Source organism: Aquarana catesbeiana, linkage group LG02 (genome assembly GCF_042186555.1).
Source record: "Aquarana catesbeiana isolate 2022-GZ linkage group LG02, ASM4218655v1, whole genome shotgun sequence".
Classification (NCBI taxonomy): domain Eukaryota; kingdom Metazoa; phylum Chordata; class Amphibia; order Anura; family Ranidae; genus Aquarana; species Aquarana catesbeiana.
In genome coordinates, this window is record NC_133325.1 from 406841694 (window position 1) to 406867568 (window position 25875).

General features: G+C 41.0%; 1 protein-coding gene across 1 annotated transcript in view; it reads left to right on the forward strand.

Annotated features, from left to right (window-relative positions):
- PTP4A2 (protein tyrosine phosphatase 4A2) overlaps positions 1-25875 on the forward strand; it is an 86367-nt gene that overhangs the window by 57380 nt on the left and 3112 nt on the right. Inside the window, exons 3-5 of the mRNA XM_073615392.1 lie at positions 1924-2016; positions 15779-15909; positions 20702-20776. Coding sequence (XP_073471493.1) covers positions 1924-2016; positions 15779-15909; positions 20702-20776 — 299 coding nt within the window. The remainder of the gene's footprint in view (positions 1-1923; positions 2017-15778; positions 15910-20701; positions 20777-25875) is intronic.

Genomic DNA, 25875 nt, shown 5'->3' on the forward strand with positions numbered 1-25875 from the left:
CCTTACCATATGGCTATGATCTCCAAATTATAAGAGATCAACAGCGTGGAAACCATCCAATCAAGGGCCACTAAATGAAATACCGCAGACTCCAGTCTCCAGGGTCCTCTGGTTATCCAAAGACCACTTCTTAAAATAGGGATAAATGGCGGAACGAGCAAAGGACCATAGAGCAGTATTGCTTAAAACCACATATTTTATTAAAAGTAGATGTACTCATAAATATAAAAGCACCTCATAGTCTAAAAACACCACATCAGAGAACATCAGCAGGTGTATAACATCATGAGCCCCTGGCCTCACCCTACACACGTTTCGGCTGTACAGCGGACTAACTATACAGTGTCCCTCCAGAGCATGCTATCAATGTATGTCTGATAATGCATTGCTGCGTATGACATATTTATTAATACTTTGAGGCACATGCAAGATCTATTAAAACGTTAAAATTGCATGCAGTAATTCCAGCTTTGCTAAAGAAAAAAATAAAATCAAAGGATACAGACACGAGTAAACTTTTTGGTTCCCTTATGATGCATTAAAACCATGCTTCATCCCTCCTTAGAAGTGATGAAATTAAAAGCAGTTCTCATGTATTTCAGAGTAAAGCAAAGAAAAGAGATCATTTATTGCTTATTCTAGACAGATATTCTAAAATGGCCTGAACAGAGTTGTTGGTATTCCCGGAAAAGATTAATACTTAGTCTTGTAATCAGTCAGTCATACAGAAAAGTAGTCACTATCCTGTTTGGAATATGCGCCACAATAACCAAGCAGATAGACCTGTTTTCAGGTCTATCTGTAACAGCCACACCAGTTTTGATTTAGAGTGAAATAGAAACTAGCGCAGGTCTGCCCCTAATCAACACTTTCTGACAGTTTTCCATATAGAAAACTGCCACAGATCCTTGTCAGACGTGACATGTTCGGGATGTGAGCTGTCGGCAGAGAAATTGGAGCATGGAGCTCCAGCCCTCAGTTCTTTGTGCTGCCTATCAGACACAACAGAGCAGAAAATTGATCCCTCTTAACAAGCACTCCTTTCTGTTAGGAGCAGCATCTGCTTAATTTTTTATGTTTTAGAAGAGTGGTGCAAACTTGTGCTCGTATCACTCTGTTAATTCCATCCCCCCACCCTGTTGGTCCCCATCCTTACATTTCATCCATTCTCATGAATTACTGATTACAGGGACCAAACTGATGTGGTTTAACAAGTATCTTATGGTCCTGAACATGTACATGGTCATGTATACACCCATGCTCTCAGATGGCATTGGTTTATTGCCACTTTTAAGTAATGGGAAGATGGCTGAAACCACCTTTTTTTTTTTTTTTTTTCTTTTTTTTTTTTTTTTTTTTTTTTGAGCTAGTTGGTGGTCCCACTGTACTATATCAATTCATCAAAATATTTTAAGTTTTGCTGTAGCAATCTGGCCGGCAAAAGAGTAGCGACTTTCTTGTCCCTTTTCTGGAACAGCTGAGGTTGCTGCAGAAGTGACAGGGGAGTTCTCTGCTTTCCTGTCACATCTCATCCAGCCTCTGATAATGCGTCCAATTCTCTTTATAGGCTGCCACAAAAAAAGCCTTTGTAAATCTTCACTTTTCAACTCCTTAGAAAACATCAAAGTGATTTTTAACTTTGTCCAGAGATCGGTTATAAAAACTGAAATATTAGAATTGGGAATTGGCTGTACCAGTTCTTAAGTCCTGTTCTAAATAGTTTGCAAAAGACAGCTTAAACATTTTTAGGTGATGGGCAACAACTTGGTAGGCGTTCACCGCCGTCCCTTTTTTTTTTTTTTTTTAACTTCCATTCCATTTGAAGGTATGATGCGTAATAAAATGCAAAAATCTGAATTTTTTAATATGTGCCCTTTCTTCAATGCTATGTCATGCTTAGACGTTTTATATTTTTCTTCTCAGGAGCTTAAGAAATATGGAGTCACCACTGTAGTGAGGGTCTGTGAAGCCACATATGATAAGGCTCCGGTAGAAAAGGAAGGCATCCAAGTGTTAGTGAGTATTTACAGTTACACATCACTTTTTTTTTTTTTTTTTTTTTTTTTTTATTTGGACCACTTTCAAGGTGTTTTATTGCAGTCATAGAACACTTATTGTAAGATTACTACTTTTTGGTTTGTGCCCACCTGTGTTGAATCAAAATGTTAAAATTTGTGTAAAACAGCCGTGGCCAAATGTTTTGAGACTGACACAAATATTAATTTTCAGAAAGTCTTCAGGGGTTTTAGATCTTTTTGTTAGATGCTACTATGGTATACTGAAGTAACATTACAAGCATTTCATAAGTGTCAAAGGCTTTTATTGACAATTGCATTAAGTTTATGCAAAGAGTCAATATTTGCATATAGACCCTTCTTTTTCAAGGCCTCTGCAGTTCACCCTGGCATGCTGTAAATTACCTTCTGGGCCACATCCTGACTATTGGCAACCCATTCTTGCATAATCAGTGCTTGGAGTTTGTCAGAATGTGTGGTGTTTTTTTTTTTTTTTTTTTTTCACCTGAATCTTGAGGACTGACCACAAGTTTTCAATGGGATTGAGGTCTGGGGAGTTTCCTGGCCATGGACCCAAAATTTTGATGTTTTGTTCCCCATGCCACTTGGCTATCACTTTTGCCTTGTGGCAAGCTGCTCCATCATGCTGGAAAAGGCATTGTTTGTCACCAAACTGTTCTTGGATGGTTGGGAGAAATTACTCTCGGAGGATGTTTTTGTACCATTCTTCATAGCTGTGTTAGGCAAAATTATGAATAAGCCCACTCCCTTTGCTGAGAAGCAAACCCACACATGAATGGTCTTAGGATGCTTTACTGCATGACACAGGACTGATGGTAGTACTCACCTTTTCTTCTCTGGAAAAGGTTTTTTTTCCAGATGCCCCAAACAATCAGAAAGGGGATTAATCAGACAAAATGACTTTACCCCAGTCCTCGGCAGTCCAATCTGTGTATTTTTTTTGCAGAATATCAGTCTGCCCTGATATTTTTCCTGCAGTGAAGTGGCTTCTTTGCTGTCCTCCTTGACACCAGACCATCCTCCAAAAGTCTTTGCCTCACTGTGCATGCAGATGCACTCACACCTGTCTGCTGCCATTCCTGAGCAAGCTCTGCACTGGTGGTGCACCCGATCCTGCAGCTGAATCAACTGTAGGAGACAGTCTTGGCGCTTGCTGGACTTCCTTGGGCACCTGAACCCTTCTTCACAAATGCAGTGGAAATTATTTTTATGGGATTAAGTTTATTTTCATGGCAAAGAGGGACTTTGCAGTTAATTGCAATTCATCTGATCACTCTTCATAACATTCTGGAGTATATGCAAATTGGCATCATATAAACTGAGGCAGCAGACTTTGAAAATTTAATATTTGTGTCATTCTCAAAACTTTTGGCCACAGCTGTACTGTTGGAGGAAGAAAAGAACACTTTCCAAGGATTTTTATTTTTCACACACGGCTCTGTCAAAGTGGACATGTCGGTCTTAACCAATAAGGTAAGATTGCAATGTTAAACAGCTGCTTGTGTGTGGTTAAGTTGGATAGAATTCCCTTTTAGATTATCAGTGATGGAACAACTTGCATTTACCAGATAACCTTTCTGGGAAGATATTTGATGGCCTAGCAAACCAGTTTCTGTCTTCTAACTAGATTTGCTAGAACGTCCCAAAATGTTCTACCTCGATAATTATTAAAAAAAAAAAGTCAGCCTTTAGTGGCTGCATGACCAGCTTTGTTGTTTGAAGTGTTGTATGAAGTGAATTTTGGTAACGTTACAAAAGTCCTTCAGAGATTAGTAAGGTGGCTAATGATTCTCTACCTGCCCTGGCACTTGTCTATTGAAGTGGTTGTAAACCCTTACATATACACAGTAAAGTGACTGACCTCAGGTGATACACAGAAATAAAACTAATCCTCCTACATAAATTGTACCTGTTTATTTGCTGGCTTCTCTACAGTTCTGCAAGGTACAGAAATTCTAAAGCTTTTCAGAGCTGTCAGAAAACAGGGGGCAAAGAGCTGAAATTATACATTGCAGAGTTCAGTGAGGAGAGCTTTAAGTGCTGATTTGAGGGACATAGGAACAGAGCTGAGACTGTCAATCAGCTGGAGCTCCCTCCCCGTCACCATTTTTCTCGATGTCAGGAAAACTTGTAAGACGTGATTCCTGCTGATAGTGGAGGAACGAAGCAGCAGAGAGAAATGACACATAGTGCTCTGGATTGAGACAAGTACACATTCTATAGAGGGGTATGCTTTGTTTATATTTCATGTCTGGAGTTTACAACCACTTTAAAGCAGAACTAAACCCTGCTATCCTTTACAGCCAAGAAAATTGCTATCACTGCTTCTGTTTGATCTGTAGTTGCCATGGTGCTGCACATATGTTCAGCTATGACACCAGCCATTTTGGCTTAAAAGTGTGAGAGCTGACATAAGCACACTAGATATTGTAACCGTTATCACCAGAGGCATGTCTTGAATGTAAAAAACAAGTAAAAATTTGCGCTGAACTGAAAAAAGCAAGCGGCCAGCAAAGTTCGTAGATAACAAACAAAAAGTCACATGCATATAAATTATTGCGGCGCTGAAAAGTTCAAAAATGAAATTGAAGAGTGGGAGGAATCCAATCACCAAATATATTGTGCAGATGTAGAAAGAGTCACTCGTCACCACGTGGTAATGTAGTCTGCTTACCAGAAGGTATTAAGGATTAGGCATAGATGATAAATACTCAAAAGCATCCAGCAAATCCAGCCCACTGGAACCCCTCGTCAGACCACAACATCTGTGGGATTTCCTTCACATATAAACTTCTCCCAATGGTCACTTTAGAATTAGGCATTCAGGCATGTAGTCATCATATATCCGAGAAAAGAAAATGAAGGACCCATAGTGAAGCCCGTAATGATAGATAAAAAACGTTTATTGTAGTAACTTACAGTTGAAGCTTAAAACAGCATGCATCAAGGATAGGCACAAACGGCTGCAGCAATCAGCGTACGGATGTCAGCCTGCCTGACATGTTTCATCATAACAGATGTCTTCAGAGGCTGCCTCTGAAGACATCTGTTATGATGAAACATGTCAGGCAGGCTGACATCCGTACGCTGATTGCTGCAGCCGTTTGTGCCTATCCTTGATGCATGCTGTTTTAAGCTTCAACTGTAAGTTACTACAATAAACATTTTTTATCTATCATTACGGGCTTCACTATGGGTCCTTCGTTTTCTTTTCTCGGATATATGATGACTACATGCCTGAATGCCTAATTCTGAAGTGACCATTGGGAGAAGTTTATATGTGAAGGAAATCCCACAGATGTTGTGGTCTGACGAGGGGTTCCAGTGGGCTGGATTTGCTGGATGCTTTTGAGTATTTATCATCTATGCCTAATCCTTAATACCTTCTGGTAAGCAGACTACATTACCACGTGGTGACGAGGGACTCTTTCTACATCTGCACAATATATTTGGTGATTGGATTCCTCCCACTCTTCAATTTCATTTTTGAACTTTTCAGCGCCGCAATAATTTATATGCATATGTCTTGAATGTAACCGTTTTAATAGACCGGTAAATTGGAATTTTAAATTTGTGATACTTTCGCGCCAGTTGGTCCGACGCCCATGAAATCTCTCGCCAGCATCTTCTCTCGCTTCTTTTAGGTGCCGGTCTAGATTAGCCATTGTGGGATGACTTCACTCCCACACATGGGCAGGAATTCAGTCATCCCGGCTCACAGACACAGTGCCCGAATGTGTACTAAGCTGCGCGTACACAACCCAGTGTACATCCTAAGAGACAGCAAACGGACAGGTAGGTTTATTTTATTGCAGAATAGACATTGCATGTCTCCTCTACAATAAATATCCTTGAGTTCCACTTTAAGTCGGGGGTTTAGTTTCCTTTTTAAGAGTTCCACAAACATTGGCAATTTTTGGTCATGCTGCTTTATCGGGGAGCTGTGTTACCAGTCCAGTTTGGCCCCATCACCAGTAAGGGGCAGCAGAAGGGCATTAAAGGGTCATAAGGAGAAGGCTATGGTAAATCCTGAGTTTGGTAATATCCAGCTTTTTCAGCAGAGTAGTGATGACACTACCAGGGTACCAGAAGCATGATGTGACAAACCTAAACCTTTCCTAAAAGATTTTTCATGCAGTTTACCTCAGTTCTGTCTTAGCTGACCTGTAGTAAAGAATGTTGTTGAGGGTTTATAATCGAAGTTCAGCTCAAGGCAGATATAAACAACTTAGTTTTGTCCTATATTGTTTAAAACTGAACTTCTGGCCTTACCTTCAACCTTTCATGGTTGTACACACTTCTTTCACATAATTGGGAGCCTGTTCCGTTGACTCCTGATCAGAAGCCTTGACCACCGAGAGCTGTTGGTGGTAGCCTAGTCAGTGTGCAGTGAGCACACTCAACATAAACCCTTTTCCCCCCGTGGAGGCATATTTGCCATGACTGGGTGTTAAAGCCCCCTTCTTTGCGAGCTGATATATGCATCATGCAGCCGGTAAGAGGTTACAAAAAATGCCATTGGCATGTTGATGGGGGGGTTTCCGGGGGTGGGGGTGTGGGGTAGGGATGAGCCAAGTAAGGCAGAATATAAGCAGATTAAACTTCAGGTTTATTACATAGTTATGTGTATTTTTTTTTTAATGTAAGACCCTGAATTTTACTTATAACCCCACCTTGTCTAGTTCACTGTATGGCAGAGTTGAGACTAGGAGGAAAAGCCGCACACTGGGCCAATCCGTAGTAGAGCAATGCTTATGTGCTAAAAGGAGCATTAAATGGGAATAGAGAGCAGAGTTAATCTGCCCATACATTAGCTTTATTTTATTTTATTTTTTTCATTCAACCAGTGGGTTGAATGAAAAAAAATAAGGACTCCATTCCCCATCCACACATTCAATGTGGTTGGGGCAATCCTCCCCACTGAGCTAATGTATTCTGACAGTGGGAAAACGTTCCTGCCGCCAGAATTCACTGATCAGTGCTGCCTATACAAACTTCCTGTTGTAAAATTTCTGATCGGTAGAGTGGTTGGCTTTTAGAGAGGGGAGCTCATTAATATACAGGGTGAATTTGATTTAAATCCCTAGTAAAAAGGCTTTATTTAAATCAACTCCATTTTAAATGATAATTTTTAAAGAGCAACTATCATCTGTCCCGCAGCGGCTCCTCCTCTGACCCGCTGTTGACTCACCGACAGTCCCATTCACTTTAATGAACAGCTGGTGATGCGGCGGTGACACAAGGTGAAGGACGTGGCAGCAACAGGTGAGTTGATGCCCGCTAACAGGCGCTGCCATGATGGATCTGAAATGACCAGTACTCTTTTAAATGTAAGGAAGTCATTCTTGCTGGTAGTTAGAATCTTTAATATTTGCAAACAAAATTAAGGTTTCCTATTTAGAATAATAAGCTGTCAGGTTAGTAAAACAGCGATATCAGAACCTATTCAATCATACAGTTTGTAGTGTGCATAGATTTGCAAAACAATGGGATAAAGGAATATTCCTGAACTGTTTTATCTCATGGTTACTGTAAAATTGTGTGAATGCATCAATGCAGTGCATGTTATCTCAGTTTGCAGAGCTTGGATTCATTGAATGAGTTTACCAAAAATGTAAATATTGCAGAATATACAACCTCATGCTACATAACTAAGCTCCATTTCATGCTGAATAAACAAAATTATTATTGTACCTTGAATAGAAAACTATCTTTAGATTTTTACTCCAAAAGTATTTTATTCAAATACATTTGATAAAAATCAAATCAGATTTAAAGAAAAAAAATGTTTTTTTATCATGGATTTTTATCCACCCTGTTGGTATACTTCTTTTTCCCTTACTGCGCAGTCACAGGTTGGCGGAGGGACACATCCTATAAATGTTGCTCAACTGCAGTAAACAAATTGGGTGTCCTGCCTTATCAGACAAGGCTGGGGCAGAACTGTTCAAATTTCAGGGCTGGATGGGCAGTAATAAAAAACCTATGGTAGGTAATTGGTGTATTTTATCTTTATGCTTGCAATCCAACTTTATTAAAAAAAATTATATGTCCAGCAAGTGTGTGTGTGTGTGTCTGTTTGTTTTTTTTTTTTTTTTTTTTTTAAATGCCAGGAGCAAGCTGATAGGATTACACTTTGACAGATGTACCCTTATTTGATTGGAGACCTGAATGGATGAGCTTACTGTAGTGACTGTATTGAGGTAAAAGATTCTGTGCAAACAAGAAAACAGTGTCGAGACAGAGATGCTATTTGTGCCACCTAGTTGGAAACTGTAATTTGAAAAGGGTTCTTTGCTAAAAGCTTTGCATACACAGACCTATAAATCCAAAGGTGAGCTGGACAAGAGAAATAAATGAGCTTTGTCTAAGTGCTTCATTGCAAGTGCAGATCATTGTTTGTTACATAGAAGTGGTGTTCTATCATGAAAAAAAATCTGCTTAAAAGGAACACAGTATAACAGGACAGAAACACCGCAGTGTGAAGGTGCCGAATAACAGGTAACTGCTCATTTGTTTGAATGGACAACACCATCATTGAAATAGGTCAGCGTATCAAAGTACACTGTCCTTTCAGTAAGTGTAGACATGAAAGATAGCAGGAGCCTAGAGCAGAGTGTTATGGCATTTTAGACATAAAATCTGAATTGTAACTGTAAAGTTGAGAGAACAAGAATTCTATCTGATTAGTCTTGGTTACTTTAGATAGTTGATCAGAAAATCTAAACCAAGCCTACAGTTGATTTTTTTTTTTTTTTTTGCACTTTTTTTTGTCCACCAAAGTATTATGGAGTAAATGGAACATAATGAATGAACTTCTTACCTCTCAGTGTATAAATATGGTGTCGTCCTGGTTCCAGCAGCTGCCTTGATTTACGGAGACTAATGGCCCGTACACACAATCTGAAAATTGGACGAAAAATACCGCTTTCGACGCGATCGTACGATAATTGGATAGTTAATACAGAGCTTTTGAGAGCCGATCACAGTTCATCCAATATTAAATCGGACAAGTACGATACCAGATAGTGTGATTTTTGTTTAGTCAATACAGTTGTCATCCGAAAATACAAATACACTACAACACATGACATCACTCCCAATTTTTATTTTTTTATTTTTTTTCTCTGTCGTACAAGAATTTTTGTGACTTTAGTAACCTATTCAACTTCTACTTGCGACTAGTAAGCAAAAAAATTAGGTCTGATTGTTGGACGACCGAGCGTCGGATTTTTGGCAAAAGGGTGTGTCCATGATTTTGTCTAGCATACTAACTATCCACAAACTGTCGTTTGACAAACACGAACATAGTGACATACTATGAGAGTATAAAGAGGAAGTTTGTTTCTCAAGCACCACCCTTTGGTCCCCTTCTGCTAATTTCATGTTAGTAGAAGTTTGAAAATTGAAATAACACTACTAAAGCCACATCCGTATATACTTAAATTGAAGGAGGGAAGGGATAAAGAGCCACAAGGCCCTAATTCAGACTTTACAGGCAATATAGACAATAGTATAGTGCAAAAATATATTTTATTAAAAATGAATCATATCAAAACAGGTCAAGTAAAAAAGAATTAAAAACATATGATAGGCATATGATAGTAATGAGTATCTAGTGTAAATAAGAAGGTAGACCCCAAATGAACGGCAGTGAGCCCCTGTGTGTCTGGACAGGGGCTCGCTGTAATAATACTCATTACTATCATATGCCTATCGTATGTTTTTAATTCTCTTTTTACTTGACCTGTTTTGATATGATTCATTGTTAATAAAATATACTTTTGCACTATACTATTGTCCATCTTGCCTGTAAAGTCCGAATTAGGGCCCTGTGGCTCTTTATCCCTAAAAGTTTGGTGACTGCTGATTCGCGATTTTCAAGATCGTACAAAACAAATGCCTTTTAACACGTTAAGATCCGCGCTATAGCCAAATGATGGCTACAGCGCGGATCTGCTTTGCCGGAAGGCCGTCTATTGACATCCTCCCCTTTCAAAGCTGGACACGCCCCCCTTGAAGGGGGCGCTCGGCGCGCACTGTGATCACCCGAGTCGATGAGACTCGGGTGATCACAGATCCTCATAAGGGGCTGATCCCGGCCCCTTGCCACGTGATCAGCTGTCAGCCAATGATAGCTGATCACGTGATGTAAACAGAGGATCGGTAATCGTTTTTTTATTAATATTTTTTTCAGCGTGAGAAGAAAAAAAGCTGATTGCCGGCTTCTGTTTGAAGGGACATCGGTCCCGAAGATGAAGAGCCTCTGTGCCCACCAGTACCACCTGCCAATGCCAGCAATCAGTGCCACCTATCAGTGCCTCATAAGTGCCACCTAGCAGTGCTGCCTATTAGTGCCCATCAGTGTCGCCTCATCAGTGCCCATCAGTGTAGCCTCATCAGCGTACATCAATGAATAAGAAAAATGACCTGTTTGCAAAATTTTTTAACAAAATATAAAACGTTTTTTTTTTTTTTTTTTTTAAATGAAAAACCCAAAGGTGATCAAATGCCAACAAAAAGCTCTATTTGTGGGAAAAAATGATAACAATTTCATTTGAGTACAGTGTTGTATAACCGCGCAATTGTCGCTAGACAGCTCTAAAAGCTGAAAATTGGTCTGGGCAGGAGGGGGGTTTAGGTGCCCAGTAAGCAAGTGGTTAAAATACATTTGGCATAACTACATGCAAAGCAGCTTCATTATTATCCCAATAAAGAAGCTGAGAATTTTGACATTTCATCATCAAGTGCCGCGTCACAAATGTTAATTCAAGATTACGAACAGTAGTTTACAAGACCGAACTTCCAGTTGTTCCTTGATTCCGACCGTGCGTGTTTGTACTTTCGACTTTTGTGTGATGGATTCCTGTACTTGCCAATCAAAAATCAGACATTGAGTTTACATCAGGCAAAAATTTTATAGCCTGCACTTCCAGCCTTTGATGTAAAAGTCAAATCGTCTGTGGAATGCACCGTACTGAAGATCGGAAATCCGCAGACAGGTCATCTTCAGAATTTTCTGATTTTCATACCATGTGTATGAGACCTTGGTTTACTAAGGCCAGCCATAGACAGAGAAAATAAATTTTTTGCAACCACTATCAGTGTTGACAGGGGAATCCTTCCTACCGAGCCATTGTGTTCTGGTAGTGAAGGAAGCTGTCCCCGCCCGGAGAACACAGTGGTGATTGCCTCTAGCAATATGGAGGAAGAGTGTGCAGAACCACTGATTAGGGGTGCAATACTTTGCAGGCTCCTGTAGCCCAAAACAAATGTACCCCTTTTAAAAAAACAAAAAAAAACCTGTAAAGCAAAGGCATAATGAGCTAGTATGGACCTTAGAACAAGGCCTTGGCATCTGATTCCAGTCCACGCCGAGGGAGCTGACATGTTTCTTCTGGGTTCGCGGCTCCGGTGCTATGAGCGGCGATTACGTTACTACCGCGCATGCGCGGGGGTCTTCTTCCCGGCAAGGTCCGGCAAGGTCCGGCAGCGTCTGCCGGACCTTCAGCCGGGTCTTCGCAGCGCATACCCCGCTGACGTCAGCGGCTGCATTCAAAGTGAATATCTCCTAAACCGTACAGGATTAGGAGATATTCATTTTACCTACAGGTAAGCCTTACCTGTAGGTTAAAAAAAAAAAAAGGGGGGGGGTATACAACCACTTTAATGCATTGGACTAAAACCTGATTGTTTAACCACTTCCCGCCCGCAGTACGTCATATGACATGTCCTGGGTTTGAGTGGGGATATCTGAATGATGCCTGCAGCTGCAGTCATCATTCAGAAATTTTTTTTCCCACTTCCAATTCCCTGCACTGTGAGAACATGCATAGTGGCTGTTCAGCCGCTTGATTTTTTTTTTTTTTTTGTTTTTTTTCCAGGCGGCGGGAGGGGACATTCACCATAGAGAATTCTGCAGACCAGACGGCCCCCGACGGTCTCGATGACCTTCGGAGGCTTAGCGTGCCGTTTTTAAGTATTAAAAAGTCCAGCAGTATTAAACAGTGCAGTGTATTTGGCTGGAAAGGCTGAGATCGGGTGTGTTTTTTTTTTTTTTTTTGTTTTGTTTTGTTTTTTGTCTTTCCAACCTAGAGGAGAGATGTGGGATCTTAAAGACGCCACATCTCTCTATAAAGAGGACCTTTCATTCCCTATTCCTAATTGCAAGGGATTTTTACATCCCTTGTAATAGGAATGAAAGTGATAAAAAAAAATAAAGTAAAGCACCCCTGTCCCCACGTGCTCACACGCATTAGCAAACGCATACATACTTTGCGCCCACATATGTAAACGGCGTTCAAACCACACATGTGAGGTATCGCCCCGAATGTTCAAGGAGCAGCAATTCTATCCCAAGACCTCCTCTGCAACTCTAAACGGGTAACCTGTAATCATCTTTAAAGCTTGGTCTATGGAGATTTTTAAAGTAACGAAGTTTGGCACCATTCCACCAGTGTGCGCAGTTTTAAAGCGCGACACGTTGAGTTTCTATTTACGCGGCGTATCTTTCACATTATACAAAAAAATTGGGCTAACTTTTAGTGTGTTTGTGGTTTTTGTTTTTTTGTTTTTTTTAATATATATTTATATATATATTTATATTTATATTTATTTATTTATTTTTCCCTAGAAAAACTTGTTAAAAAAAATTGCTGCGCAAATACCTTGTGACATAAAAGGTTGCAACGACCACCATTTTATTCCCTAGGGTCTCTGCTAAAAAAAAACATAATGTTTGGGGGTTCTGACTAATTTGCTAGCAAAAAAATTATCATTTTTACATGTAGGAGAGGAGTGCCAGAATAGTCCCGGTATGGAAGAGGATAAAGCTTCTATGAGAGAATGATAGAATTCTGCACCTCTTGTTGTCTTAAATGTTGTCTTCCTTCCTATGCCCTTTGTTTAGCAATTTCAGCTTCATTTGACATTTGTGTATAACAGCTTCTTTTTTAAATGTAAAACTTTTAGAAATTCCTTCTGAAAGCTGGCTTAACCACTTGCCGACCAGCTTTTCAGTGCGCTGTCCTGTTAACAATAATAGTGGTCTCTGCGGTGGATTCGCCACAAGATCACCGTTGGCGGCGGGAGAGGGGCCCGGCTCTCCCGCGCCCTCCGCTGCTTACCGGAACCGTTGGCGGCGGAGGCGATCGGAACCTGTCCGTGGCTGGGTATGGAGATAGGTGGGGGCCATCTTCCCCTCACTCATCTCCAAACGTCACTTCCGTCCATACGTCTTAAAGGCACACTTTTTTTTTTTTTTTTTTTTTTTTTTTATCATTTTTTTCAAATGACAAAAAAAATTTTTTATTTCCCTTATCGTCTTTCAGGACAGCACTTGAGAGAGTGACTCCTTCCCTTGCAAACAGGAAACACCTCTTCCACCAAACTTTAAAAGGAGGCTCCTTTCCACACATTGTCAGTTTTTGTGTTTCCTCCGGAGGGAACACTTCGTGGGGAAGTCAGGGCTCTCAGGTGCTGTCCTGGGAGCTCAGGTTTCCTGTGTTTTTCACCAAATGCTTTTTACCTCATGAGAGCTGTTCCTCCCATTCCACAGCTGATGTTAGGTGCTGCTGGCTGGGCTCCCTCTCCCTCTTCATCTGGGCTCAGGGTGAGTCTGACTGTCGTGGGCATCACTCCTAGGCGGCGCGGCAAAGACAGGCGGTGGCCGTTTACTCTGTTTTTTTTCTCAGGTCCACCGCCTGTTGCTTATTGCACCGCTGCCATCTTGGGGATGGCAGCGGGGCTCCATCCGCCGAAAGTGAGGCATCCGGAAAGGGGGCGGCGCCCACGGAACAGGCGTGCGGCGTCATTTCCGCCGGAAATCGCAGAGGGAAAGGGGGGGGAATGGGGCTGGTGCTTATTAGCTGTTCCGGACTGGTGCTATTGGAGTCCGGAACCGGCGTTTTAGCCACACAACACAGCAAGCGCTCCTCGATGGAATCGATGGCGGCAGCGAGTGGGACAGGCACCAGCAAGGCCCAGGTAAGGGGCAGTTGTATACTGTCCTCCTTGTACTGTGGGGTCTCTCTCTCTCTCTCTCTCTCTCTCTCTCTCTCTCTCTCTCTCTCTCTCTCTCTCTCTCTCTCTCTCTCTCTCTCTCTCTCTCTCTCTCTCTCTCTCTCTCTCTCTCTCTCTCTCTCTCTCTCTCTCTCTCTCTCTCTCTCTCTCTCTCTCTCTCTCTCTCTCTCTCTCTCTCTCTCTCTCCCCTCCCTCCCTCCCTCCCTCCCCCCGTGGCAGGGGCCCGTCTGGGCACATAAGGCAGTTTAGTTCTTACTGTGCACCTGTGGTGAGCATCCTTGGGAAAAGGATAGGTTGTCTCACTGGGATGGTTTCTTCTTTTTTGTCTCATGGCAGGCCAAGAGCTCTGATCCAGTGGCAAAAAGGAAATGCCCTTCATGTAAATCCAAGCTACCTGAAGGATGGAAGAAGACATTATGTCAAGTCTGTATTGATTTGCTAGTTAATGAAGCTTCTTCCGCTTGCAGCGACTTGATTGCATCTGTTAAAAAAGAACTTGATGCGACTATCCAATCATTTCGCTCTTCGCTAGCAAACCCATCCCTGAGTCAGCCTACTACCTCACATTCCTCTCAAGGCTCACTTATAGTCCCGGCGGTGGCGACTGAAGCATTTAAGTCCAAATATGAGATCTGAGGACTTTTTGACCCCAGATCTTATATTTAAGAGGACCTGTTGTGCTTTTTTCTATTACAAGGGATGTTTACATTCCTTGTAATAGTAATAAAAGTGGCCCAATTTTTTTTTTGTTTTTTTACTGTAAAAATAAACAATCAAGTAAAATAAATAAGAAAAAAAAATTTAAAGCGCCCTTCCCCGATGAGCTTGCGCACAGAAGCGAACGCATACATGAGTAGCGCCCGCATATAAAAGCAGTGGTCAAACCACACATGTGAGGTATCGCCGTGATCATTAGAGTGAGAGCGATAATTCTAGCCCTAGACCTCCTCTGTAACTCAAAACATGCAACCTGTAGAATTTTTTAAACGTTGCCTATGGAGCTTTTTAAAGGTAAAAGTTTGTCGCCATTCCACGAGCGGACGCAATTTTGAAGCATGACATGTTTGGTATCAATTTACTCGGCGTAACATTATCTTTCACAATATAAAAAAAAATTGGGCTAACTTTACTGTTTTATTTTTTTTTATTTAAAAAAGTGAATTTTTTCCAAAAAAGTGCGCTTGTAGGACTGCTGCACAAATACGGTGTGACAAAAAGTATTGCAATGACCGCTATTTTATTCTCTAGGGCAGTGATGGCGAACCTTGGCACCCCAGATGTTTTGGAACTACATTTCCCATGATGCTTATGCATGCTGCAGTGTAGTGGAGCATCATGGAAATGTAGTTCCAAAACATCTGGGGTGCCAAGGTTTGCCATCACTGCTCTAGGGTGTTAGAACCCCCAAACATTATACATTTTTTTTCCTAAGTAATTTTCTAGCAAAAAAAAAAACGTGTTTTTAACTTGTAAACACAGAGTCTGAAAAAGAGAGGCTTTGTCTTTAAGTGGTTAAAATTGCACAGATTTACTTGTCAGCTTGTTATTGCTGATGCACTTGGCACGAGGGATGTAATCATATAAAAATGTGCTTCTTTAATCTTAATCATTCATACCATCTCTAAACACATTTTGTCAATGTTTTAGATCACAGAAAAAGATCTAAAATGCCCTTTTTCCTAATACTTCTGCTATCTTTTTTTTTTTTTTCTCTCATTAAGGACTGGCCATTTGATGATGGAGCTCCACCCCCTACTCAGATAGTTGAAGATTGGCTGAATCTATTAAAAAACAAATTTCGAGAAGAACCACGTTCCTGCATTGCTGTCCACTGTGTGGCAGGATTGGGCAGGTAGGTTAACCCTTTGCCAGGGATGCTACCAACTGGAGGCTAAATTCAATCTGGATGCACTTTGCCTAAAAGTGTTTGTACTGCGTGAGGCACTATTGAAACAGAGGGGTTGATTTCCTAAAATTGAAGAGTGCAAAATCTGGCGCAGCACTGCATGGTAGCCAATCGGCTTCTAACTTCAGCTCATTAAATCAAGCTTTGACCAAAAAAAAAAATGGAAACTGATTGGTTTCTATGCAGAGCTGCACCAGATTGTGCACTCTCCAGTTTTAGTAAATCAACCCCAATAGTCTGCCCACCATCAATCCAATCAATTTCTATTGCTGTGCACACTAGAGAAACGGTAGAGATGCACATGCTGTTTTCCTAGTGTTCACGTTAGCATAAAACAGAGGAGGTCTAGTTAGGGCAGAGCTGGGGCAGGCAGGCACGCTATGCATTGGCATGGCATCTTGTATACAGCAAGCCTATGGACACAAACTGACCATGGAAGTCCAAATCTGTTCCCATACTTGCTATAGTCAGCTCTCGTCAATGAAATGAGAGACTGGTAGGATCAACCAGGTATTTGACATGAAAGAAATGCAGACTAAAATGTGAAGTATACCCCCATCCCTCCGAGCGTACGCAGATGTGCGGCCTCGGCTTTCGGGGGTTATACCGGGATGATGCCCGCAGCTGCAGGCATCATCCCGGTAACATTTTTTAGAGCAGGCGATCGGCTATCCAGGGATAACAACCGATGCGGCTAAAAGCCGCTCAGCTGTTATACTGGAGGAGCAGGAGGGGGATGTCGTCCGTCGTCCCGTCCCCCCCCCCCGCCGCTCTTACCGGGCTTCCTGTTGCATCGGGAGGCCCGATCAACAATCCGCCTCCGGCGGCTAGGGACAGACTGGAACGAAGCTGTAAGCGGCTTTGTTCCAGTCTCCTAATAGTAAACACAGAAGCGATGTCATGACGTAACTTCCCGTTTACTCGGCTGCCAATGGCGCCTGTTTTAAAAAAAAATATACAGTATTCAGAATTGCCGAAAACGGCGATCTGAATACTCTGAAGTGCAAAGGAGGGATTGGAGGTCTTTCAGACCCCCGATCTCTCCCTAAAGAGTACCTGTCACCACCTATTACTGTCACAAGGAATGTTTACATTCCTTGTGACAGCAACAAGTGATCAAAAAATATCCTAGGATGGACTTCTGCGCTACTATATTGAAACCGTGTGGAAAATAAAATGTAATATTAATAATATTGATGCTGCAAAATCGAATATAGTGAACACCCCTCACTATTAATAAAACTAAGAAAATGCACAATCGTGATAAATTGTGTAAGTGATTCTGCGCAGCAATTGCTCAATACATAGTGCTAATGCATGAAAACTGCACACCTAATAAAATTTCTCCCAGTATGATACCACAGTAAATAAAGATGTGAATCAAAAGTGAATGTCCTTCAATAATAAGAAAAACATAAAACATAAAAACGTGAATCAAAGTGACTAAGTGCTGTTCAATCACATAAATCGCATACAAAAACATACATAAACTGTGACTGATAAAGTGAACATGCGTTGCTGGGTGATCTGGTGACTGTTCGTGGCAATGGATACCCACTGGGGGCTCCCAGAACTCTCACCTCAATGACACAATAAAAGTGCCTGTGTGCATTCAGTGGGTCTGTGCTTGTTCTGGTCCAGTTTTAGTGTTGGCGTCCTAATCCGTCTTAGGGGAGAAGACACTTCCTCCGATAGATGGGCTCCATATAGGGGTAGTTAAAAGCAAAGGACTCCAATAGTGTAATATTGTTAAGCCAAGGAATTTATTAAAATAATATAACTGCTTACATAAAAGTAAACGACAAAGCGCCAAACAGTGGAACCAGCGTGTTAGCGGTACTCGCTACGTCACTTCCGGTCCGCGCTACGTATTTCCGGTTATGTCCTACGCGTTACGTCATATCACGTGACTTCTTCAGGGCCCTTCTTCTGGGCCCTGAAGAAGTCACGTGATATGACGTAACGCGTAGGACGTAACCGGAAATACGTAGCGCGGACCGGAAGTGACGTAGCGAGTACCGCTAACACGCTGGTTCCACTGTTGTTTGGCGCTTTGTCGTTTACTTTTATGTAAGCAGTTATATTATTTTAATAAATTCCTTGGCTTAACAATATTACACTATTGGAGTCCTTTGCTTTTAACTACCCCTATATGGAGCCCATCTATCGGAGGAAGTGTCTTCTCCCCTAAGACGGATTAGGACGCCAACACTAAAACTGGACCAGAACAAGCACAGACCCACTGAATGCACACAGGCACTTTTATTGTGTCATTGAGGTGAGAGTTCTGGGAGCCCCCAGTGGGTATCCATTGCCACGAACAGTCACCAGATCACCCAGCAACGCATGTTCACTTTATCAGTCACAGTTTATGTATGTTTTTGTATGCGATTTATGTGATTGAACAGCACTTAGTCACTTTGATTCACGTTTTTATGTTTTATGTTTTTCTTATTATTGAAGGACATTCACTTTTGATTCACATCTTTATTTACTGTGGTTCCATACTGGGAGAAATTTTATTAGGTGTGCAGTTTTCATGCATTAGCACTATGTATTGAGCAATTGCTGCGCAGAATCACTTACACAATTTATCACGATTGTGCATTTTCTAAGTGATCAAAAAAATTGTATTAATATAAAAATAAATAGGAAAAAAAAAAAAAAAAAATATATATATATATATATATATATATATATATATATATATATATATATATATATATATATATATATATATATATATATATATTTTTTTTTTTTAAAGCGCCCCCTACCCCGCGAGCTTGCGCACCAAAGAAAACGCATACGGAAGTCGCGCCCGCATATGTAAACAGTGTTCAAATCACACATGTGAGATATCGCTACGATCGTCAGAGCGAGAGTAATAATTCTAGCACTAGACCTCCTCTGTGACTCTAACCTGGTAACCGTAAAAAAAATTTAAAGCGTCGCCTATGGAGATTTTTAGGTACTGTAGTTTGTTGCCATTCCACGAGTGCTTGCAATTATAAAGCGTGACATGTTTGGTATCTATTTACTCGGCGTAACATCATCTTTCACATTATATGAAAAAATTGGGCTAACTTTACGGTTTGTTTTTTTTTAAATTCATGAAAGTGTTCCTTTTCCCAAAAAGTTGCGTTTTAAAACACCGCTGCATAAATACAGCGTGATATAAAATATTGCAACAATCGCCATTTTATTCTCTAGATTCTCTGTATGTATGTGTGATATATATATATATATATATATATATATATATATATATATATATATATATATATATATATATATATATATATATATATATATATATGTTTGGGGGCCCTAAGTAGTTTTCTAGCAAAAAATATGGATTTTAATTTGTAAACACCAAATGTCAAAAATACACTTAGTCATGAAAGGGATAAACATACTCTTGAACGGTTAGTTCAACTTTACCATAAAAACTGCCTATGCAGATAAGGGGCGTCTGTAGATAACAAACTTTACATTTGAATAATGCCTTTGCCATAGGTTTGGCCATTTACATTCCTCATGAAGCCTGACCTGCTAGGGGATATTGTTAGGGGAGGCAAAGCTATTACTGGTCATTTTCAATGTCACAGGAGTGAGCACTCAAACTCTGAACTCGGAGCCACTTCATCAGGGGAGAGAGCGCATGTGTGAAAGAGCTCTCTTGTGAACGTATACGTAATAGCTAGGATTCTCTTACTGCAGTAGTAAACTGCAGTTTAAAGAAAAAAAAAATCCTCTGCAAGGCAGTGTCATAATAGGCTAGTAGACAGTGTGTGTGTGTGTGTGTGTATGTATGTACTCTTTCAAGCTGTACTCCCATTTAGAACTGTGTGCGTATACCCTGAACACATAGGGCCCCCAAATGTGAGTACTGCTTGGAACAACGTCCTACTCCCTACTGGCTGAACACTGCATCTGTACCTCCCAGGTACCTGAAGAAAATGCAGGGATTTACTCGTCCATGTGCTTGTGGCCTAATGCAGCAGAGTTTACATGTTTACTGTACATTTCTGCAAATTAGGTTTGAAAGGGATGTCTGACCACACTAGAGGAAACTGCTTAATCTGTATGTATAGTTTCATGCAAGGTGCTTTTTGGATGGGTTGCAAGATAATATCAGTAACAGAAATGAAGCAGCATCTGGTGTATTTGTGATGGATAATTGGTGTGCCATGGATCTGTTTAATTAGCATACAACACTTATTATACTGGAGCTGGCGGGCGCTGCCTGTGGGCACAAGGGGCTGTGAGTGTTTTATAGGAGGGAACGTTGCAGAGTTCAATCTGGCAGCATGGCAAGATACAGATGAGGAAATATCGAGCAGTGGGATAGAAGAGAACTTTGGATAATGTGCCCTGAGCCCAGGGTGTACTGATTTGGATGATCGCTTTCAGTGCAGCCTGTGTACATTTTTAGTAAAAAATTGACTGTGAGTGGAGATGATGAATGTAAGTAAATTTAACCTTTTACTGCATTCCAATGCCTGAAGGTTGTTGAGGTAGTTGTCTGACACCAGATTTTATTTTTAAGAAGCTTCGTTATTCAATGTTGCATCGCGGGCAGCTTTTGCAATAGATGTGCAAAGATGTAAAGCTGACTGTGTTCTAATCCAATTAATAATCTTTTCCTGGTGTCTGTGCTTCCAGGGAGCCCCAAGGATGGAGTCTGAGAAATGCATACTCTACTAATCTCTGTGCTGTCCTTTTCTTCTTCCAGGGCCCCTGTGCTGGTTGCTTTAGCGCTGATTGAATGTGGGATGAAGTACGAGGACGCCGTGCAGTTTATCAGGGAGTAAGTAAGCTAATTTCCAACATCTCCCCCCCCCCCCCCCCCCTCCTCTCTTGCGCGCTTTCTCTGCCTTTACCTCATGAGACCTCCATGCTTGGTAAACAAGGCTGCTCACAAACAGATTGTTAAACTGTTTTTCTCAGCATCTTGCTGAAACAAGAAATAAACCGCTCTCTGGAAGAAGTGTACCTATATCACATGTATGGCACAGCAAATATGTTAAAACCATGTTTTGAAAAACTGCAAAGTTACTTAAAATTTTGTCCTCCATAAACCAGAAAGTACTAGCTTTACCTGTCGCAGCATTTGTAATTCTGGTAATCCAGCTTTGTGAGTTCTGTGCCCTTGCCACACTGCATAGGTGATACCCCAAGTTACTGGTTTAGCTTTGCAGCTTCCTGTGTAACATCGCTGCCTCCAGACCCTTTATTAGACAAGCAGTCATAACATTACTAAACCCTAGTGAACCCTGTGCTAATGTAATCAACAAAACATCAAAGGAGTTTAAATGGTATAAACAAAACAAAAAAGATTCACTAATATCACAGTCAAGATAGCTGCTTCCACTGGTATCCACAAAGATAGCACTCTCTCTTTAAGAATAGTGAATATAATAGACGTACAATAGTGAATCGACTGCAAACAAAATAGGTGCATAATCTAAATCCCATCTCAGTATAAGCAGGTCTGTTCCCCCGAAAGTTTATTCACCGTTTGGCCATAGTCGCCTGTCTCACCAGTTGGAGCGTTGTATATGGCATGCTTGATTTTATTCCCACTGTGAGTATAACACTATTATGTGTTTTCAATAATTTTTTTTTTTTTTTTTGTGGTAATGCACTAGGCGTTTGCGCCCTCTTGTGTATATTTTTGTCAGTGCTTGGAAGGACTGCCCAATCCTAGGAGGGCTGCATCGCTGAAATCATTGCCTATCTTAGTCCTGTTGTTTGGGGAAGTCCTGGGATTTTTTTTTTTTTTTTGGTTTGTCTGGTGACAATCTCAGTATAAGTTTTTAAGGCAGTCAATAGATGATTCGATTTTTCTGGAAGGAAAGAAAATTGCTAAATTTCCCGCGTCAGTCAGTGTTGATGAGGAAAGCCTCCCATAGCGCTGTTGTATTCTGCTGGTGAGGGAGGGAGTATCCTGCCTTCTCTGGCAGCAGGACACAAGGATTACTGCTACCGGCTATAGCCGGCAGCAGTAATCGCATGTAAAAAATCCAACAGGCTGGTTGTATACAAGTTAATTGATTTTTGGGTACAATTAGACTGCCCATACATGGATCAACATTTGGCCTGTCCCTGTTGAGCCGGCTGAATTTCGATCCATGTATGGCCAGCTTAAGTCCAGTACACTGATTGTGAAATATTATGCAAAAGTCCAATAAAATTATATACTGTGTAATAATGACTTCTTTTGACCACTTAAATTCTTCACCGCTACCACTAAAAATACGCTTCTTATCAAATCCAGAGACCCCTTATGAAGATTGCAAGCTCTCTTTCATAATATTAAACAGATGGTAGCCAGTAAGGAACTTGGCCCCACATTATCACCCTTCACTTCCAGAAATGCTCAGATTATATGTATCTCATTAAAGAAAAAGACCATACATAGTGTAAAGTCATAAAATGCTAATTTATTATAAACCTAAACACTTGCAAAGCCGAAAAAAATAAATAAAGCTCATCATAGTCCACCATACAGTGCGCATGCGTAGGGATATTAGATCATATGCCCCGCCCTATGTGTGTTTCGTCAGAAGTTACATCTGAAGGGAAAACAAGAACACCAGGTACTACTGATACATTGTCCACTGTGCAGGCTGGTGACACAGTAGTCTGCAAAAGCTAAAAACTAGGAGTGAATGGTTTCATATTCCTGGCCAGTGCGACGGAGTGTGTATCACAAAGGGAGGGGGCCTGCCCTTGCTGTTCAAAAATGTATACATTCCAGCTGTGCACTTGGTTGTTTGCCTGGAGTTTTGCTTTAGGCTAAACATTTTGTTTTCTATTTTCCCCACTAATTTTAGCAGGCAATCAAGCTAAGAGATAGTGATAACCTTCATGAATGTTTTCTGAAATTCAAAGTATTGCTGTTTAGTGGATTTATGTGTTATAACAAATATTAATGCTGAAGATGCAAGATTTCTTTCATCACACTTGCATTGTCATATACGCATTGATGTCAACAGCTGTCAGCCCAATGAATGCAGACATGTTAATGTGCATTAAATATGGAACATTGACCAGCCTCCACATAGACATCTCATTTAATATTCTAATCAATGAATATTCTTTTTTGCCTCCTTTAATAAAAAAGCCATGCCATGAATAGCCTGTGATGTCTATACCCATTAGCCCCGGTCATGACTCATAGATGACCATTTTATCAGAGTAGGGATACCCCTTCCACTTGTCTTTAGCTTGTAATGACCCACATAGCTTTTCTTTCAGCTAAAGAAAGACAGCCAAACAGTGAGCAGGCACTGTTGGACTAGGACTATCTTAATAAAAAGGCCAGTATGCTTTGTGAAATGTAATGGGAGAACCCTGTTTTAAATATTCATTTGTGAGCTTGAATTCGTGCAAGTTATGAAAAAATGATATAAAAGATCAGTAACCTTAAACGAATAATGTGAAATGATTATAGCAGGACAACTGCCGCTCACCTGACCCTATCCTAGTTTAGCCACTTCCATACCACAAAACGTCACATGACATCCTGGGCTTTCAGTGGGGATATCTGAATGATGCCTGCAGCTGCACCCCCGCCTCCCTCTGGTGCTTCTACCAGCTCGCCCATGCGATTGATGATGCGGAGAAGGAATCCACTGGCTCCAGAGGTTAGCCGTAGAGAAAACTGAGGGCCAGATGGTCCTTGGCAGTCTCTCTGACTCTGAGGCCTGAGCGCAACATGACATGTCCGTGCCGGCGGAAGAAAATTTCGGGGACTCGGCTGGAAGGTCGCAGGCTTTCCAGCATGGTGGTGAGATGTGGGGTCTTATTGACCCCACATTTCTCCATAAAGAGGACCTGTCATGCACTATTCCTATTACAAGGTATGTTTACATTCCTTTGTAATAGAAATAAAAGTGAACACATTTTTTTTTAAAAGGATAGTTTAAAAAAAACAAAAACAATAATAGAATTAAAAACGAAAGCGCCCCAGATGCGCTTCACACAGAAGCGAACGCATACATTGGTTGCGTCCGCATATGTAAACGACGTTTAAACCACACGTGAGTCATCAGCACGATCGTTGGAGCAAGAGCAATAATTCTAGCCCAAGACTTCCTCTGTAACTCTAACTCTAAACATGTAACCTGTAAAAAATTTTAAAGCGTCGCCTATGGATATTTTTAAGTACTAAAGTTTGGCGCCATTCTACGAGTGTGCGCAAATTTAAGCGGCTATAGGCAAGCAGCTATTTTCATGCTTTAATCATTTACACTACTGGATGAGTGATATCTCTAGTCGGCACCCCTACTCCTGAGTATCAGCGGGACAGTGTATCTTTCTTGGGGCACCACCATAAGGTTCATACAAATAATGTAAAATAACATTTAGCCAAAAGCCTACATCTGCTTCCTTGATGACACACGGCAATTCTGTCACCAACAACAAATCATCTCAAATTCTCAGCTAATGAGGGGGCAATTCCATAGGTACAAAACAGGTCTCCTCTTAGTGACCATGCCGCTGTTGATTTTTATAAATTATCAGTATTAGGATTCCTAGCGGCAAAGTTGCCCATGTGTTATCTGCCTAAGAAAGAAATGAAAAGCTGAGGAGTTGATGCGGCCCAAAAGCATTTACTACAAATCCTAAATTTTTTTTTTTTTTTTTTACAGCGGATAAACTAAGTATTGAAGGCGTCACCATTTATCTAGGTAAATCTATTTCTAAAGGTGCTATTGACATTAAATATGCAATCCATACATTCAAAGAAACCAAAACTTCAGTTCAGAAATTAAGATATGTGTAATAAAATGGAATGACACAGGGGGAAAAAGTATTGAGCATGCTAACTGAAATGTATTTAATACTTCATACAAAATCCTTTGTTGGTAATGCCAGCTTCAAGATGCCTCCTATATGGAGAAACGAGTCACATGCATTGCTCAGGTGTGATTTTGGCCCATTCTTCCACACAAACAGAATTAATATCTTAAGACTGGGTTCACACTATTGCCGCATGCGGCTCACAGCAGGGGTCTGGTGCATCTCCATTCACCATTTCAGGTCCGATTTTAGCCTGAATTTTTGGCTGAATTCAGGCCTGAAACTGATCAAAAGACGCACAGGACCCCTGTGCAAATTCGCACCAGAGCCGCAGCGGAGATATATGAACCGGCTCTATAGAGAGCTGGTCACAATCATCTTCCATGTGAATTGGATGTTGAGAAACCCACATCCAATTTGCAAAGGTGTGAACCCAGCCTAAAGGTTTCATGCATAGGTGTGAACCCAGCCTAAAGGTTTCATTGGCCTTTTCTATGAACTCTGATCTTTAGTTCTTTCCATAGATTTTCTTGTGGATTCAAGTCAGGTGATTGGCTGGGCCATTCTAGCAGCTTGAAACCAATTGAGAGTTGCTTTGTGATCATCCTCTTGCTGAAATGTTCGCCCTCGTTTTATCTTCATCATCCTGGTAGATGGCAGCAGACTTTTATCAAGAATGTCTTGGTAGTTTTCCTTTCATTCTTCCTTCAGTCATATGAAGTTTGCCAGTACTGTATGCTGAAAAACAGCCCCACGCCATGATGTTCCCACCTCCAAACTTCACTGTTGGTAAGGTGTTTTTGGGATGATGTGCAGTGCCATTTGACCTCCAAATATGGTGTGTATTATGGCATCCAAAGAGTTCAATTTTGGTCTCATCTGACCAGACTATATAATCCCAGTATTTCACAAGCTTGTCTAAATGTTGTGCAGCAAACTTTAAACGAGCTTCAACATGCCTTTTCTTCAGAAATTGAGTCTTGCATGGTGAGCATGCATACGTGCCATGGCATTACTTATTGTTTCCTTTGAAACAGTTGAACCTGCTAATTTCAGGTCTTTTTGAAGCTCTCCACAAGTGGTCCTTGGCTCTTGGAC